Here is a 20,347-nt window from a genome sequence, read left to right as displayed (position 1 = left end):
GTTGGATTCAATAGAATAATTTGGTAAACAACAATAAAATGTTTTACTCGTACTTTACATTTTAACTTACAATTCTTTCAGTAATAGAAGAAACAAAACGATTGTATCAGCCAGCCTACATATCATTCCTTGATAAATGGTCAAAATTTCAACTTAATCAGACGTTTTGAAGTGGGTGACAATTTATACCATAGAAGTTAATTTTAGAATATAGGTATATTATCATACGCGACTTTAAAACCACTTACGGATTCAGACATCTTACTAGTACTAGAATAGGTAGAATATAATTTATTTAAACAATAGTCACGTTTACATAGAATACATTTAAATATTAATTACAAAGCAATAGATTGCAATTATCACGTAAAATAAAACACACGCACTTTTAATACATTTCATCAAACTATTAATAAAATAGTTGTAGCCGTAAAAAGTTCAATGATGATTATTTATCAATAATAAAAAGTGATTAAATATTTTTTTATTTAATTCGAATACAACTGTCAAAATGTATTTTTTTTGTCATATCGGAAAAGGAGCACAAATTTTTACCTTGTCACTATTTATGCGTTTGTATATTTTTATAGACAACGTGTAACAGAATTTCGGAATAATATTGAAGGATGCATGAGTTAATTTCATAAGCAATCACACTGTAAAAAAAAACAAAAGAAGCTTATTTATTTTCCCATACAAACGAAATCAAAACATTCCAAGTGTTTAAGATAAAAGACCGACACGGGCATAGTACCTACCGACGCTACGCTACTTGTATGATGTACCTTATAAAGTGACAAGAGTCACATGATTTTAATTTTGCTTGTGATGGATAGGGCTGTATCAGATTTCTTTCAGTAAATACTATGACAGTGTATTATCAAAATTAAGCTTAATTTGCCATACTCCGCGAAAAGCAGGAGAATCTGTGTGGTGTAATTTATAATTTCTTCAATCCATATACTCCACACCAAACAGATCCTCGGCAATACACCCTCTACGTCATCAGGAGATGTTGACTCTACAATGAATAATTGTTAAGTAACAATTATTCATTGTAAAGTCAACATCTCCTGATGATGCTCCGGTTTCGGAGCAAAACGTGCGTAGAGGGTATATTGCCGAGGATCTGTTTGGTGTGGAGTATAAGGATTGAAGAAATTATAAATTACACCACACAGATTCTCCTGCTTTTCGCGGAGTATAGCAAATTAAGCTTAATTTTGATAATATATCATGGATTTCCGCAAAGTAACGCCTGCTTCTATACAATACTATGACAGTGGTTGACTTAAAAATTATTACATACATACAGTACATAATGTACCACTAAAGCCTGCGAAGTATCACACGTTGTTCATATAAGACTACTTAATGATTTTAATTTAAAAAAAGGACATGGTACACTTCTCCAACTAGGCAATTTACCCTTCAGTTGTCGACTAAATGAGGACATCAAGTCTCTTAGTGCTTTCATAAGCAGCTAATGATATGGGCATCCATTTTGCGTAGACACGCACGACGCACTCTGTGCATCAATTTTTGAACTTAGGCATGTATGACAGTCTCACTGACGGAGCGCTGTGCGGTTGTCTTATATGAAGTATTGTACATAATATGTTATGGGCAAGTACGTGTGAGTAGTACATAGGGCGAGGAGTCAACAACTAGTTAACTTCTCGCCCTCTCTCTCTTTCGAGGAATCGAGTTGAATCTCCACCTCAAACTGTAACTTACCTAGGTGCGACTACAAATATCATTTGCTTTAAGAGTGAGGGGAAATCATTTTTAGAAAAACTGCACGCTGTAAATTATAATTTAAAATGGAGTTCAGCGTATGTTACATACACACACGCACATAACACTCTCGTACACATAACATACTTGCACACACACTGCATGTTTTATTGGCATGTCAAAAATAAAAAAATATTATTAAATTAAAAAAAAATGTTTTTTGTAACGGAAGAGCGAGATCTTCTGGCACAGGTTTTAAACTTAACAGAAGTTGTTCGGCTTATCTGCGATTGTTATATACGAACAAATAAATTAACAAAAAAGAACATTTTCAATTTTCATATTCTAAATAATCCAAAGCCCTTTAAAAAAAGTGCACATCTGCGATATGTCTATAATATTATTAATTATTAATAGTTATTTTCACATATACACAATGAAAGTACATTTACTGTTAATGAAAGCAAGGTTAATTTTAAATGCAGGTTCATTATAACTAACAAAGATTATTAATAGAGAATCTTAGATATAAGTATTAATAGACACTTCTTTTTAACAAATAACACAGATATAAATAAAAGACAGATACTCTTAGACATACTTGATTAGAAGGATTAAAGTAGAAGGCTTTCATACGCACTTTATTACAAACTTCTGCGCTACAAAATAATTAATTTGCTAAGTTTCTTTCTCAAAGCAATTTTTAGATTTAGATTAATAAACAATTTTTATCTCAGTTTCGAAATTAATCAAGAAACCTTATCTCAAAATAGGACAGTAGTGCTAGAGCGAAGTCTTCTAATCCGCACTTGGCCAGCTTGGTGGAACACGGCTTAAGCATTTCTCATTCTGAAAAGAGAGCCAGGGTCTCTCTCTGTATTTGGCCTGTAATGGGTTGACATTATTATATTGCACAAGCATACAAAGCATATAAGACAATAATAACATCGTCATTCAAATGATTACCTTTGTGCAAAACATTTGTCTACACTCATTCTCGTATTAAATGTGAATCATATCCACCCGACGCATCCAGCACTCGAGCACTCTGGAGAGGCTTTCAGACAATTAATCGGCCTTTGTATGTAGCCTAAGCTCCAGAATAATATTGTATTTAATCTTAAGAAACTAAGACATTCATGATTTAGTGGGTTTTATGTATTCTGATATCAAAATTTAAACTTCAAAACCAGTTTATACTAACTCCCTTTATAAAAACATGCTAGTCAAGCAAAGTCATTTCATACCGTATAACGTAAAAAAAAACCTGTAGTTGGCCAGTAATGGTTTGATGATGATGTTTTACTGAATTTCATGATAATAGAGGTAAGTAAACGAGTTTGATTTTAAACTGTAACCTTTTGAATTTCAGTCAACCCTTTAACCGTTGGGCTTTTACAGCTACGTTGACGTCACGTCGGTTTTGAAGTGGACCGGATACTTGATCTGACGCGATAGTGCGACCTTGCCAGCCGAGCTACAAATTGGCAGCGATGATTGGACGCGATAGATATCTCTACATCCGTAAGGGTAGAAACATTCTCATAAGACGACTATCAGGAACTGACGCGTATAAGTTAAAACCAATCGTTGTTTACAGCAATGCTTTAAACGCTCGAGTTGTTTTTAATAAAAATATTGATGTAAAGAGATGTTATTTACGAATTTATCTCCTAACTCCTAAAGGAATGGATGATTTTGGTGTGTATTTTTTTAAACCTGGTATGGCCTAGCAATCAAAAGCTCATACAAACAGTATTATAGTATAGAACGCTAACAGCACGAGTATAAATAGATCAAACTAGATAACTCTTTATTATGAAATAGTAATTAGAGGCAGTGAGATAGTGTTCTACTAATTCAAATTTAAAACTGATTTATTTCAAGTAGGCTCTGTAGACTCTATTATTTGGCCAAGTCTGTTACTTAGAGTGACTCTACAAATGGTATGGAAGGCAGATTTTACTGTGAAGAACCCGGTTAGAAACACAGAAGTTGCTCTGTTCCAACATCAACAATTCAAACAAGGCTTTCTGAGTCCAAGTCTGTGGGTTCGATTCCCACAATTAAAATATGTTTGTGTAATGAACATGAATTTTTTTTCAGCATAGGGTTGTTAATATATCTGAATATTAAAGGTATCTTTGTATCGTTTTCATAAAAATATTCAACAGTCATCTTGTACCCATAACACAAGGTACTTTGGGGCTAGATGGCGATGCGTGTATTGTAAAATAGGGTCCTTTAAAGCTTAAGTTTCCAGTTAATATTTTTTTTAATATTTGTGAGTCGATATCACCATCAGTTCTGATTTGTTAATTGTATAGTTTTTGTTATACTCTAAGTAAGATGCACTTTGATTTGAAACGTAGCGTGAAAGCAGGGTAGCGTGTTAACATTATGTTACTACCTTTATTGAAGTATTATATCTTCAAATATCAGCTTACATAAGCTCTTTTTCTTGGTGTAATTAATTATATCTATAATTTAATTGGGCTTCTTTATTGTTTTTGATGACACGATAAAGCTTCACTGTGGTGTCGTGAAGTTGAATATCTAAACTTAATCAATTTCGCCTCAACGTCGAACTATTTTTTTTTCATTTGAACCTTTTACAATGACATCGTTTGCATGTGCCGCCTTTATAACGATTTATTATCAAGCAATCGCAATAGTGACATTTTTAACAAAAAGGTACCTAATTATTTTTAAATTCAAATTATTTATCAAAGTCAAAGTCAAAAATATCTTGATGCGTACATAAGAATTAGACGGTAGTGAGATGATGGCGATAACCACATTCGTAAACTTAAAACTAAAGCTACGAGGGTTCCAAACGCGTCCTGGTCTAAGAAGAAGCCCACAACAAACTTAGCCGGGTGTTTTTATTTTTTTTGTTATCACCATCTCACAATGTCATTTTAAATTATTAAAAGAACAACCTGGTTAGAGCCATAATTTACACCCAAGCTTTTTTATAAGTAACGTAGACCTTTATACTATAATAGAACTTTTTTATAAGCTTACGTTTAATACAAATTTTGAACTTTTTAAGAGACATCTCCAAGATGTCAATTGGTATCACTATTCACTATTCCACGTAGTTTCAGGGATTTTAAATCATATGTATATATAACACTAGGAAGGTAAATTCTCACTGTATTGTAGACGCGATAAGAAAGAATTTTTCGAAATTCCCTCAGGGCGCGGAATAATTTACATTTTAGCTTAAAAGTTGCCTCATTTCATTTGTAAGTAGGTAATTATAAAAACTCATAACTACTACAGTGATTTTTCGAATTTCCCTCTGGGTAAGACAAAAATGTCACTGTAAGTTTGAAATTGTGTAGTCGTTATGTTACCACGAGAGAATTACGTGCCACCGGAAATTATACACTTTACAACTACAACGGAAGAAACGATTTTTTGTTAATTTTTTAGTGTAAAATATGAATTAGTCGGGATTGTTCTTAGCAATTTTTTATGAATATTACAGAAAACCTCAATACACCTTTTTTTTTACTTATAAATTTTTGTAAGCATTGTTAAGAATTAAAAAAATAAAAAAAATAAAATGAAAATCAATAAATGATAGAATTATAAAATAATATAAATAACAACTATTGTTCAGGATATTCCAAATTTACCTCGGGGTAAAATAAAAAGGTGGCGTAAAGCATTAAATTTTGCGGTCGAGCATATTACGTTAACGCGTGAAAATTTAATCTCGCAAGTAATCATAAATACCGCTATCTTTATAATCACTAGCGGTTTCCCGTAACTTGGTCCATGTACATCAATAGGCTATGACAGTCCATTGCTGGACTAAAGGCCTCTCCCAACGGGAGGGCATGCCCATAATCACCAAGCTGAGCAGACAGATTGGTAATCGCATAAGAAAGTAGTAGTAGCACAGAAGAAACTGCTACCTCTTCTCTCTCTATGTTCTCTTAGTCGCCTTGTATACACCCGTAAGAGGAGGAGGAGAAGGAGAGAAGTGAGAGGTGAAAGAGGAGAAGTGGTGACAACTTTATTCTGATCTGCCGTTACAACACGTCACACGGCTTTTGATTATCAGTACAGTATATTCCCAAAAAACTCTTATCTGTGATATATACCCTTGTTACATTTGTTTGTGATTTACTCGGCTTCTGAAAAGTATTATGCACAGAGACCGTCTATGTGCATAATGTGTTTTGTAGACTAGTAGTCGACAATGCGTTATGCGTGACACTTTAAACAAGAGATGAGACAGCTTTCTTAAGATTTTTTATGAACAAAAATCTAATAATGTCAAGAGTTATCAAGAATTTAATTTTTGATAACTATAAATTAATATTTGCCAGATATTTTATTAAATTGATTAGGATTGTTACAAATGCGCTTATAATTATTATTTGATTGATGAATATTATTGAAGTAATAATTAAAATTAAATTTGATTTACAACCAATGTTGATGACATTGTGCTGGTGGCTATCCCTATCCCTATCCCTACTAATATTATAAATGTCAATGTAAGTTTGTTTGTTACGCTTTCACAAAATCTACTTAACCGATCCTCATGAAACTTTGTACAAATATTTTCGGAAGTGTAAGAAGTAATATAGGATACTTTTTATCCCGACATTAGGCTCGGTTCCTTTGAGAGAGGGGATGAAAGTGTTTGACGGTTTTACACCATAATTCCGACAAATTATAACCGATTTAAATAATTATTTTTGTACTCTAGAGTTTATAATATGTGTTTCATTTTGCCGAAACTTTGTGCAGATCTGATAAATGTAGTTGGAGATAGAAGACAGAACTCCTCGGACAGCAACAAACCCCTCATTTAAGACTTAGCGATACTGAATACTTGAATGCCAATTGAATGCCACATCAAAAAACAAAATCAAACGCAGACAAAGTCGCGGGTAACAGCTAGTTTTGATATAAACACGAGTGCATTTTCCATACACTTCAGTCCTGTATGGGCTCGAACAATGTGCAAATATGAATTTATAATGCCTTTAAAAATGTATACCTCACTATATGTCTAAGTAAAATCAACGTCAACAAAGTCACTGAGAAGTGCAATCTTGGTTCAACATCACCATCATATCAACCCATTAACGGCCCACTACAGGGTTGAGTCTCCTCCCACAATAAGAACGGTTTAAGCTTTAGTCAACCACACTGGTCCAGTGCAGATTGGTGGACTTCACATGCCTTTGAGAACATTATGGAGAGCTCTCAGGCATACATTCCTCACAATGTTTCCCTTCACCGTTAAAGCATGTTTGGATGTCTGGATGTTTATCTGTATTTTATAAGTATTTATTTATATTATTCTTAAAATTATTCATCAGTCATCTTAGTACCCATAACACAAGCTACGCTTACTTTTGGGCTATATTTGACGGCTGATTGGCGCAGTGGGCAGCGATCCTGCTTTCTGAGTCCAAGGCCGTGGGTTGGATTCCCACAACTGGAAAATGTTTGTGTGATGAACATGAATGTTTTTCAGTGCTGGGTGGTTTATATGTATATTATAAGTTTCATTCATAAAAATATTCATCAGTTATCTTAGTACCCATAACACAAGCTACGCTTACTTTGGGACTAGATGGCGGTGTGTGTATTGTCGTAGTATATTTATTTATTATTTATTATTGATGTTGTCATTAATATATATCCATTTTGACAAGGTTATGAGGGTATTTATTAACCAGGAACAAAACTTAAAAGACTCTTAACGCACTCTGATCTTAAAAGAACCCCACAACATAGGTAATCGGCTGTTTTCACATTGTTCTCACAATGTCACTTTAAACTAAGCACGTAAAACAGTTGTTAAAACAATTTATTCCCAAGCTTATTTATCACATAAGCAATCATTCATGTTAAAAAAGGATTTTTCTAGAAGCTGACGTTTAATAAACATATTATGGAATGGATTTTAGCTAAATCAAGCTTTTTTGTTGGGTGAATCTCACAAAATCTGACGTCATGCGAGAGAAACGCTCCTGAGTTAATACTGAGACGTACTCTTATGGGTTATTATTTGCAACCCTCGACCCAATTTCTGTGCGACGAGGTTTAATTTCATGCGCCGCTTGCTTTGTGATTTACTTTGTAAATACTAAGGTATTGTTTTTTTGTATGCAAGATTACGGTTAATTGTTCAAAGTCAAAGTCAAAAATATCTTTATTCAAGTAGGCCCATAGGTGGCACTTTTGATGCGTACATAAAAATTACACGGTAGTGAGATGATGGCGATAACCACATTCGTAAACTTAAAACTAAAGCTCCAAACGCGTCCTGGTCTAAGAAGAAGCCCATTACAATCTTAGCCGGGTGTTTTTTTTTGTTATCACCATCTCAAAATGTCATTTAAAATTATTAGAAGAGCAACCTGGTTGGAGCAATAATTCACACCAAAGCTATTTTATCGATTACGTAGTCCTTTATACTATAATAGGACTTTTCTATAAGCTTAAAATGCATACTTTCAACCTTTAACGAAAGATTTGGGGGTTTACTAATGTAATAGATGAAATAAAGAAGACAAATCATCATCATCATCATCTTCATCATATCAACCAAATAGCGTCCCACTACAGAGCAAGAGTCTCCCATAATGTGAATAATTTAGGCCGAAGTTCACCACGCTGGCTCAGTGTGGATTGGTGGACTCCACACACCCTTGAGAACAATATGGAAAACTCTCGAGCATATTCTCGATTTCCTCACGACGTTTTCCTTTACCGTTGAAGCAAGTGCTTTTTTTTATAAAAAGCACATAACTTAACGAAGATTGAGTTAGTGTAGTATATTATTAGTTATTAGAGACGGGAAATCGCTATTCTATACATATAATAACATAGATTTACCCACTAAAAAAATACATAAATAAAGACTGGACGACGGCTGGACCGATTTTGATGAAATTTTTTGTGTGGGTTCAAGGGGATTCAAGGATGGTTTAGATTCACGTAGTTCGACGGGACAGCTACTAACATATATAAATGTTTACATTTATATATTAATAATAAATATTTATAAATAATAATATACGAGTATATACTATACATATTAATATATATATATATATATTGTGAAGTTATTTATCTGTATTTGTGTGTATAATGTATATATATATATATATATATATATATATATATATATATATATATATATATATATATATATATATATATTATATTTATATTTACACATACATAGAAATATAGTATTAACATATTTATATAGTGCTTCCTTACAGGACTTTTAAAAATCTTAAGGAACTTAGAGCGTCGAATGTCTTTAGGGAGTGCATTCCACAGCGTTGCCGCTTTTACAGTAAAGGACTCCAAATAACTGCGAGAGTTATACTTTACTAAGAATATTTTCTCTGGTGGATCGCTGAGAGCCTTGGGATGTGCACGGTCCAAGAAATTTGAAGCGTTCTTTAAGGTAGCGTGGTGTCCGAGGAAGAGAGATAGATAAAACATGAAACTATATTCAAATTGCAGAAAAGAGCTGTACGGTCAATATATAAACTTAAGTCCCGTGAATCCCTCCGTGAAAATTTTTAAGAAATAGGTAATATAGTATTTATGAGACAACATATTAGTCTTTATAAACAAAAAGTGGATATAAACAGTCGACTTACAAGAAATGGTCATAAATTAGTGACATCTGCATATCGTCTGCGAAAGGTGCAGAAGTCATTTGTGGGATTGAGTATACGCTTTTATAATATGATTCCTAAGGTAATTTTGGACCTACCAATGCATAAGTTTAAAGAATGTGTTAAAACACATTTATTACAGCGAGATTATTATACAATTGATGAGTTTCTTAATGACAAGGTTGCTTGGAAGCATTCTTGCCCCGCTTTCATCTCTCACAAGATAGAGAAACGAATGTTAAAATGTAAAATGTAAATTTTAGATGTTGGAAAAGAGCAACTGCTGAGTTTCTTGCAGGCTTCTTCTCGGTAGAATCTTCCTTCCGAACCGGTGGTAGAGTCACTACACACGGACAGACTTGACGTTTCAAAACTGCTTGTATTAGGCCTACTTGAAATAAATGAATTTTGAATTTTAAATTTGAATTTTGAAGATTACGTCGATGCCTTTTATAAAGCCACTTCAGTTTGTATTATACATACAATACAATACAATATAGTAAGAGAATTTTCAGGCATGCAGGTTTATTCCTTCACCGTTTAAGCAAGTGCAATTTAAACTAGTATTTTATGTGTATTTATATTCTTAACGTAATGGTGCCAGTTATAGAGTGTATCGCAAGTTATCTCTAAACAGTTGCCAATTGGTCTATTATATGGTATTTATTACGTTTTCCTTACTGTATCAATATAATAATGATAAAATGTTCAACTAACGATTGAGAGGTCTCATATCTGTGAGGAACAGGCGATTCAATTACTTATACAAAAACAAAAAATAGCATCGTTTTTGTAATCGTTCGGTTATTGTACGAGCGATTCCGCAGGTATGTCTAGTATGAGTTAGTATAATTCGAATGTTGGTATCAAAACAACTGCCCCTAAACAAATCAAAACTTCGCTAAAGCTGTTCACTAAATTAGCTTCCGTGGAACCATTCGTTTTTATTGCCTTTGAAATTTTGTGAATTACACTCAATGGAAATTTATTTTACAACTCAGTTTTACCTTGTTGATATTGCATTTTGAGTTTATTTATAACTGATTTCAAAAGATGTTTATTTTAATTAATTGAAGTGTAGATATTTTTAACCAAGCGCCTGAAAAAAGTACGTTGACGAAGACGCTGGGTCAACATTAATTTTATTTTATTTACAAATTTTCGAATAATGAAACGTTTTTGAACTTAATTTTTTTAACTGAATTAATTTAAACAAGCGTACATACACAGTAAATAGTGTGAATTAAAGATATGGCAGTATCTTCGTTAATAAACATCTTATTGGTTTACTCATTAGCAAATAAAAATCAAGTTTGTATTTATAATTCGTAAATTCTCACGTATTAGGGACAGGAAAGGTTGCAATTTCTTTAGTGTCATATTATTAGTATTTTTTTATTTCCCTACAAGTCAGCCCTTGACTGCAATATTTTTTTTTTGGTTTATCAACAGCTTACAATTCAAAAAACAAATTAAACTAGCTTATACAGTATGAAGACAAAATGTTCAGCTACTTATAGGTAAACACCGCATGCAATAAATAGTGTTAGACTAGCTTACATCTACACAAACAAGATATAAGAATATCCAGTGTAGGCAATGTAAATTCCGATAATAATGCATAAGTTTGTACAGCTGCAAATCCACACAACACTATTATTAACAATATTTTCTAACGGAGCACATAATACGGAGAGAGTCATTGAGAGAAAAATTTAAAGATTTTAAAATTATGACAGTGTATAGTCAGTACATATTTGAAAATTTTATGTACGTTCATAAAAACATTTCTAAATTTAAGAAAAAATGTGACTGCAATTATTTAAACATTAGAAGTAATAATAAACTTACAGTGCAATATACTAGGTTACATAAAATTCATAATTCGTTTAAAGGAAATTGCATACAATTCTACAATAAACTATCAATTGTAATTTTGGAGATGTCTCTTAAAAAGTTCAAAGTTTGTATTAAACGTAAGCTTATAGAAAAGTCCTATTATAGTATAAAGGACTACGTAAACGATAAAAAAGCTTGGGTGTAAATTATTGCTCTAACCAGGTTGCTCTTCTAATAATTTAAAATGACATTGTGAGATAGTGATAACAAAAAAAAAACACCCGGTTAAGTTTGTTGTGGGCTTCTTCTTAGACCAGGACGCGTTTGGAACCCTCGTAGCTTTAGTTTGAAGTTTAAGAATGTGGTTATCGCCATCATCTCACTACCGTGTGGTTCTTATGTACGCATCAAAAGTGCCACCTACTTGAATAAAGATATTTTTGACTTTGACTTTACGGTACTACGTCTCGTCTCGTCGGTATCTAAGTTGAAGTGCAACCTGTCCTTATGTGAGTGAGTCTAAGATTGTAGCGGGCTAACTGGTTAGGGAATATGGACATCGCACCGGAACTAGAGTGGTAAACAGCCATAGCCGAAACTTCCCACCCAACCAAAACAGAGAGAATTCGGAAATGATAACTGAATGATTTACTGCCCGGCATCGAACCCATCATTTCCAACTTAAAACCACAATTTCTTTATATTATAAACCTACAACATTTTAAAGGCTTTGCTAGACTAGTGTTAGCGGTTGCTTCCCCTGGCTGATACCTACGCTACGCCATAAACATGTTGTGACGTCACTACAAGATTAATTAATATAGAATTGCTTTAATAGTTCCATTTTGCTTTATATAAATCGTAATAATCCTTGTGTAAATATTCAATGTTTTCCAAATAGAATAATAACAATTTATTTTGTGAAATAACTTACCGGAAACTAATATGGTAAAATATTATTATTGGTTCGTTTTGTTGTCAACATTGTAAACGGTACCTGAGCCGTATAAAAGTAGAAGCATTACCTTCTCAAATATTCATTCTGTATCGAGTAGTTGTAGGGGGAAACTCTGCTCGATTATATGTCAAATGTAAAAAGTGAAAAATAGTATTATTCCAAGTCCTATCCCCACGTTCTTCAACACTAGACTGGTGCAATACAAGAAAGATAACTCCTCTTATGGTTTTCTATTTGTCTTTTTATCTATTTTTCATTTATCTATCTTATGAAACCTGGTGAGATTGCAGTCAAGGGCTTATTTGTATTGCAATAAAAAAAGTTATCCTAGAAAAGATGCCGGGAATATGCAAGGATGGTGAATGCGTGACGACGCAAAATGGCCGCCCATATTAGCCACGTAATAAGCACACTACGCCGCACACCTCAATGTTTGTCCCCATTTTATGCTCCAACACTTCACTGGCTCTTGAACTCTTGACTAACATACTCGAGGTATTGAGGTGTTAAACCGTATCAACCGACTAACAAAAGTTTTAATATTATGTGATGTTTTGGAGGTACTCCATATCTCCGTAAAATAAACTTCTGTCTATGCAACGTCAAGTGGAATTACGAAATGCTGTTGAAGGTTGCGTAAGTATATTTCATAAGGAATCGCCCTGTAAAAATATTAAATCAAAAGAAGCATATTTATTATTCCATACAAACTAATTCAAAACATTCTGAGTGTTTAATTATGACAACCCTACTGAAGATAAAAGTCCGACACGTGCATAGCACCTAGATTACGCGACGCGTACTCAATAAAGTGACAGCAGTCACTTGATTTTATTTTTTCACGTGATGTTAGGGCTGTATCTGATTTCTTTCAGTATAAACTATGGCAATCTTGTATGGTTTACTCAAAAACTATTAGCGTTTCGGTTTCATAGATAAGTCTTAGAGACAGTAAATAATGTACCTCTATAACCTGTAAAGTATTATTTCGGTTTTCATTTACACGTTGTATATTATATGAGACAACCAAACTTAAATCGCAACTCTTAAAATGGTTTGCTAACGCTTCAAATTACCAAATTATATTTTTCAATCATTTCTGTAACGCAAATACTCTTGTTAAAGGTTTGCTTAATATACTAAGAGTAAACATGTGACAGCAATCTCAACTGGTCTAAAGAAAATTTTCAGTGTAAAATAGATTGCGGACTGAATTATTAGGGTAATGGCAATAATATTGGACAGCCGAGTGGCAACGACTCTGCTTTCTGAGTCAAAGGCTGTGGGTTCGATTCTTACAACTGGAAAATGTTTCTGAATGTTTTTCAGTGTCTGAATATTAGTTTTTATGTATATTCATCATCATCTGTCTGCGCCTTTTCCCATTATCTAGGGTCGGCTCTCCTCCCAATTACTCCATTCAAGACGCTTTTGCGCAGTTTCCGCGTTAATGTTATTTAGCTTCAGGTCATTGTGGACCGTCGTTAACCAGGTGTCGGGGGGTCTTCCACGCCCACGCTTCGTCGTCGGTATGTCCAGGGCTTCTCGTACCATGTGATCTGCGGGTCGTCTGATAACGTGTCCGCACAAGCACAATCGTTTTTCCTGCAATTTGTGAACGATGGGGGTGATTCCATAACTACCTCTTACATACTCGTTCTTGATTTTGTCGAGGCGGGTGACGCCCGCTGACCAGCGTAACATGCGCATCTACATGTCATCTTTTTGGTAGCAGCCCAGCATTCCGTACCATACAGTATGGCAGGGCGGATTGCAGTTTTGTATAGTTTCCCTTTGATCTTTAGGGGCATTCTTCTGTCACACATTACGCCTGTGAGCTGTCTCCCCTTATTCCAGCCAGCTGTAGTACGATAAGTCAGTATATTATTTATAAAAATATTCATAAGTCATTTTATTACCCATGACACAAGCTAAGCTTACTTTAGAGCTAGAGAGCGATTAATTATTTATTTAATATTAAAAACCATAACTCTAACGAGTTTCTAGGTGGCAACGTAACTCTATATATCTTGGTGGCACATCTATGTCGGTTGTGAAGTCTCCCACCACCCCTGCTAGGGATTGAATCCGAGACCTCAGCGCTCACCACGGTACCAGGGAGGTCAATAACGCAAGCAGTGACGGTGGAAGTATTTCGTAACACTTCTTGTACAGGAACTGTGAAGTTTGTGATCAAAATTTACATTATAAGATTACAAGCATCGCAAACTTGTTGTACCTTGTAGATTAATACTTGTCGATCGGTGATAAGCCTCCATCAATCGAGCTTACACAAATCCTTCTTCAACTATTCCACTGCAAAGCCTCCACTTAAACCTGAATTTGTCACCGTGTCACAAGTCACTGTTAGAATACAGTTTAGCGACCGTACAGATCGGAATTTTTTATACAGCGTCGGCATAGTAGTAGAGTAAGTTTTAAAACCAATCGCTCGATAATGCCTAATCGTAATACCTGTTATTGAAAGGTTAAAGACAAAATTAACAAGGCTCAAAAGGGTTGGAATGCGCATGAATCTATAACCTTTACAGTTCGTTATGCGATATTAACAAAGAAGCATCTGAAGAAAATTCTGGTGATAATGATTTAGTTTTAATGAATGCGTCTCGTTTTCATCTCGATGGTGACGCCAGTAAAGTAGGACATGTATATTTAACAATCAACTATTTCCTTATACTGCTATAATTACATACTCGTATAATATTTGTGACAGTTCTTAACTAGTGTCTAGTCTTTAGAATTTTAAGTATAAAATTAATAGTCACATGAAAAATAAACTCGTAGTATATAAGAAAATTGCACGCCAGGAATTGGTAAACTGTTGTCATTTACTATTCTCATTTACAACACCAAACAAATATACACAGTTAAAGCAATAAATTTTTTTTTGTGTGTTAGACGTATTCCAAATCACTTTTAAATAAAACTTTACAGATATCGATGAAATGAATAGATAAAATGTTATGGAACCTTAAAGAAACACCTGATGATAAATGTGAACCATAAAAGTTAACGGATAAACCCAATAGCTCATAATTGACCCAAAGTTCATTTAAGTTCCATATCTGTCTCTCCTATAAGAGAAGAGTTCTGTGCCCGGAAGTGGGGCACTTTTGACTGTGGGCTGATGGTACTTTTTGAAGTAATTTATTGGACTAGTTCCAGTCCCCGTCGTTTAATTCAAATGTTTGTGCGTTTCTGAACTGTATAATTGCTAAGCTGTGACACAACCTACGTATCGATTACTCAACGCCTAATCTCTAATTTCCGGAATAATGGCCGAAATTAAAATGAAAGGAAAAAGGAGAGTTAAAAATGGCCAGGTTTACTATTTTTCAAATTTAAGGGGAAACGAGTATTTATTGATTTGAATTTTTAGTTTGTATTTTTTCACGCAGCAACGGCTCAACAGGTCGAGGTGATTTTTTGCATAAAGATGGTTTAAAAGCCGGACATAGATGTCAGCTTTATTTTAATCATACCTTATCCGGGACCTAGAAATGTCATCGACAAGTTATGCTGTGAAAACTTTATTCTCGGTCTCTAAATCTATTTTGTGACATCAGGTTTGAAATCCAAATTAAGTTAACAATTAAATTAACAAATTTAAAGTCATAGCCTTTCTTACCTATCTCTATACATACCTACGGCTTCACATGCCAACCGATCTATTTTGCATGGATCCGTTTTTCATAGATCTTATTTAAATCCTGAAGATTATTTTTTATCTCTCAAAAGTTATAAACACCGAAAACAAGTGGACAATATCGCGCGAATTCAAAGCTTAACATATTTATACGCTTAGTTCTCTTAAAAATCACAACGAATTTTAAATTCAGTTTTCAGCAATAGATGGAGTGTTACAAAAGGTAGTTTTATACATAGCAAACATGCATATTATAGCAAAGAAAAACAAGGAATTCGAAGATTTGTTATGTGATGTTGTAACAAATATAATATTTTTGTTTGCTTACACTGAAATCGCCGCGTTGACCTTTACGAAGTAGAATACTATTGAACTGTAATAATAAATCACTCCAAGCTGCCACATGAATTATGTTTTTTTTTCAAATATGCGACTTAAAATAAAACAAAATTAAAAGCGTTAAGGAGCTTTTTTCAAAAGAAGAGCACTTATAAGCAACAGTTGCGTTACTTTCGAAACGAACCGGAGTCGACGTAAGCGTTTATTATCTGCCATTAGGTGAGTTTACCAAGCGCGAAATTGTAAAAGACAAACTTGTTTTTTTTCCTTAAAAAAGTGTCACTGGAAGGTCACAAGTCATTACTTACTCGTAATCTCTTACTTCCAAATTAATGACTAAAATTAAAGAAAGGAGAAAAAAAAAGTCGATTATCGTTTTCATAAAGGTGTCGAAGAGATAGTGGGTTTTTTTGAGAACGTACTTGATATCATGCATAAGCATGCAGTCTAAGATGGTATTGGGCTAAGAGAACGTACCAGAACGCTAAATTACTTTGTCATTAGAGTGGTGTATAGCTATGGCCAAAGTCTCCCTACGGACCGAACAGAGGAAAAATTCTGAAATAAGAAATTACCAAATGGGGGCAATTTGGTAATTTCTTATTTCAGAATTTTCTTTCGGGGATTTTAAGTCGGGGATTAAACCTGAGACCTCTCATTATTATAACCACAGTACTAAACACTGGGCCAGCAAAGTTACCACATCTGTATGATTTTTATGGCATATAAATTATTTTTTAATTTAAAAACACACATGTTTTTTTGTTTTTCAACACAAAACAACAAAAACAACATGACACGACGGCCGATTGGCGCAGTTTGCAGCGACCCTGCTTCCTGAGTACAGGGCTGGGGGTTCGATTCCCACAGCTGGAAAATATTTGTGTGATGAGCATGAATGTTTTTTAGTGTCATAAAAATATTCACCACTCATCTTAGTGTCCATAACACAGGCTACGCTTACTTTGGGGCTGGATGGCGATGTGTGCGTTGTCCTAATATATTTATTATTATTATGTTTATTTTATTACCAATTCTTAACGTAATAGTTAATTACAATACCATAAGCTAAATGTTGTAGTTTTACATTCTGTTGCTTGGGAACCATCCTTTCAACTTACTATATGCCAAAAGTCACGTTGATTGATTGATTAATTTGGGTGTAAAGGAAGGACAATTAAACAAACCAACAAATGCGCGAAGCGATGGCTAGAGACTTGATGATATGACGCTCATTCCTTGGAGGCTGGGAAGGTCACTTGTATGGTATGCAAAGTGTGTCGATAGCTAGATAGTGAGCTGAATCACACATCCAGTCAACCTCGTCAACCGCTACCCGTGCCGAGCAGGCCAATAGGCGTAAATATGAAAACCTGGATAGCAGTTTCATTTTTGTGCCTTTTGGAGTAGAGACTTTGGGATCGTGAGGTCCGGGGCTCGAGCTCTTTTTAAAGATTTATCAAAAAAGGTTATCCAGTCTACCGGTGATCCTAGTTACCTTGGCTAAAGAATTAGTTTGGCCATCCAAAGGTTTAGGAACTAGACATTATTTAGACGTTTTAGACATATTTACTTTCACGTTGTTTGTGTACAAATAAAGTCAATCAAAGAAAATCAAAATAAAAATACACATACACTTTCTTATTTATAATATTAGGAAAGATTATTTCTGTCTCTAAAAAGCGATTTTCTGTTCAAAAGAAAATTTTATACCAGAATTATCGCCGGCTCTTCCACTAACCATTTCCAGAGCTGCTCATTTTCCTCGGTAATAAAACTTCTGGCGGGGACGCGGATCCGCCTATCTCTCATTATATTATAAAATCTACTTAAGGCTCCTACACAATGAGCTCATATATTATGTAAGTTTAGCCTGGCCAAGGATTAGCGGGCAAGTAGAATAGACTACCTATTATATACAGAGTTTCTCAAACTATGAACGAGAAATTATTTCAGTTTTTTTAATACTTACCGATTGCAAGACTTTGACAGTGTATCTTACTAGTGATTAGTTATGACTCTGTAACGCAACGGTGAGCGCTGTGAATTTGAGTGGGAGGTCCCAGGCTCGATACTCGGCAGGGGAAATTCATAATTTCTGAATTTTCTCCAATCAGGTCTGGCGGGAGGCCTTGGCCGTTAGTTCCGTTGCGATGTCTAGAAATCTATTAGGGTTTAAACTATCATACTTCCTAACCGGTTACCCCGCTACAATTTTAGACTGCATCATCACTTACTATAATTTTAGATTGCAGTCTAGGGCTAACTCGTTATGAAATTTCAAAAAAAGAAAAAAGTGGTCACAACCTATGGGCGTCGTATGAAGTCTCTTAAATTCAGCGGGCAATAGAGAGAGCTATTCTCAGAGTATATTTATGTGATCAAATCAGAAAATAAAAGATCCGAAGAAGAATCCGAGTTACCAACATAGCTGGACCAATCGCGAAGTTCAACGAGTTGCGAGACGTTGGAAGTTGGGGTCCCAAGGTGGTAGAGTGACAACTTCGCAATGGAAAGCGAAGTGTTGGTAGACCCATCACTTTTTGTATCGACAACATCAAGCTAATCGTTGAAAACGTATGTCATATGACCGTGGAATGTGGAAGTCCTTACAAAAGATTCAGTCTTTTTCCCAGCCGTGGTGATTGATATAGGGGGTGAATAATGAGCTTTTGAAATTGCAGAACGTGATGCATTTGATAATTCATCGTCATCATCATATTATAAACCCATAACCGGTCAACTACAGGGCACGGGTCTCACGATGAGAATGGGATAAGGCCGTAGTCCACCACGCTGGCCCAATTGGTGGAATTTGATAATTTGTTAAATGAATAGGTACTTAAGTACTATAAAATCGATTCTAAGCATTTATCAAGCGATTTCGAGTCGACGGTGGAGCTTGATTTTTGGATAAAGTACAAAATTAAATAAAATAAGTAAAAAATTGCTTTTAAACAGTTTGATTGAAGTATGTTTACAGTTTATTATGGGTATTTTTTTAAATTAAACAGTAGTATTGAATTTTAAAAACGTATTGTGTAAAGCTTAATGATGAAAACATCTACGTGAATCATAATACTTAGGTCCAAGACTCAGAGTGTTTTTTACGGAAAATATCCTACGACAGTATAACAATCACCATCTAGCCCCGAAATAAGCGAAGATTGCGTTATGGGTACCAAGATGGCTGATGAATATGTTTATGAATAATATACATAACTTACAATTTACACAAACACCTAAAAAATATGTATGTTCTTCACAAAAGCATTTTCCAGTTGTGGGAATTAAACCCACAGCCTTGTTATCAGAAAGTAGGCTCGCAGCCCACTGCGCTAATCGGCCGTTAAAATACTAAATAAAACTGGCACTGCAAAAAATCCATATGAATTTTATTTCTTGTTCAGCACCCGAAACTAGTTTACTTATAAACACTTTTAAGCATTGGCGCACTGAAAACAGTTTTAGTCAGCATACGTCTAGCAAAACAAGAACATTATGAGAACATTAAGAAAAGAGTATGAGAATTTAAAATAAATGTATTTAAAAATTTTCATGCTATGCGAACGATGCAGTCTTAGAAGGTAAAGCGTTTCTCGGAATGTATATTACGAAAGTTTATTGCAGCTTTATCGTAAACTGAGCTGAATTGCTTCGCGGAATAAATCTTATCCAGCAGGTCATCGCGATTACTATCCGTAGCTCGGATACCTTAAATGGAAGGTAGCGGGTTAGATTCCCGTTAGATTCATGTATGTAGTTTAAAAATGTGTACCCTCTGAGGTCTATTCTTTCTCCTCTTCTTTTTTCCTAATTCGAAGGTTGTCTGGCGATCCTTATTAAGTGATAAGGCCTCTTGTATTTTACTTCTTTATTCATGTTTCTGTTTTTATTTTATTTTTGTATATGTTAATGATGTGGTTTTCAAATAAAGAGTTAAATAATAATAATTCAGTTTAGGTTAGTTAGTTTAACATTAAAGCTTTTAGTGTTAATGCTTGTCATGAGAGTACTGACGCCATGCTTAGATAGGTTGCCATAAACGCAATCATGGACGTAAGTGTAGGTTGTTGTTAAACGTAGTACCCGAGGTGGATTCGCTTCGGCGGATATCCACGTGGAGTCGCG

At 34.5% G+C, this 20,347-nt stretch overlaps 1 protein-coding gene across 1 annotated transcript; it reads right to left on the bottom strand.

The window, feature by feature from the left end:
- Positions 1 to 13,599: 13,599 nt before the first annotated feature.
- On the bottom strand, positions 13,600 to 13,920 carry LOC120637566. Its single transcript, XM_039909403.1, has one exon. It carries the CDS (start codon positions 13,918 to 13,920, stop codon positions 13,600 to 13,602), a length of 321 nt encoding a protein of 106 aa, XP_039765337.1.
- Between the last annotated feature and the right edge of the window lie 6,427 nt (positions 13,921 to 20,347).

Source organism: Pararge aegeria, chromosome 4 (assembly GCF_905163445.1).
Source record: "Pararge aegeria chromosome 4, ilParAegt1.1, whole genome shotgun sequence".
In the NCBI taxonomy this organism is placed as follows: Eukaryota; Metazoa; Arthropoda; class Insecta; order Lepidoptera; family Nymphalidae; genus Pararge; species Pararge aegeria.
This window is presented reverse-complemented; position numbering and strand designations above follow the sequence as displayed.

Excerpts from the sequence above, each read along its gene's own strand:
- LOC120637566 (XM_039909403.1), bottom strand. The coding sequence starts at position 13,920 with ATGCGCATGTTACGCTGGTCAGCGGGCGTCACCCGCCTCGACAAAATC.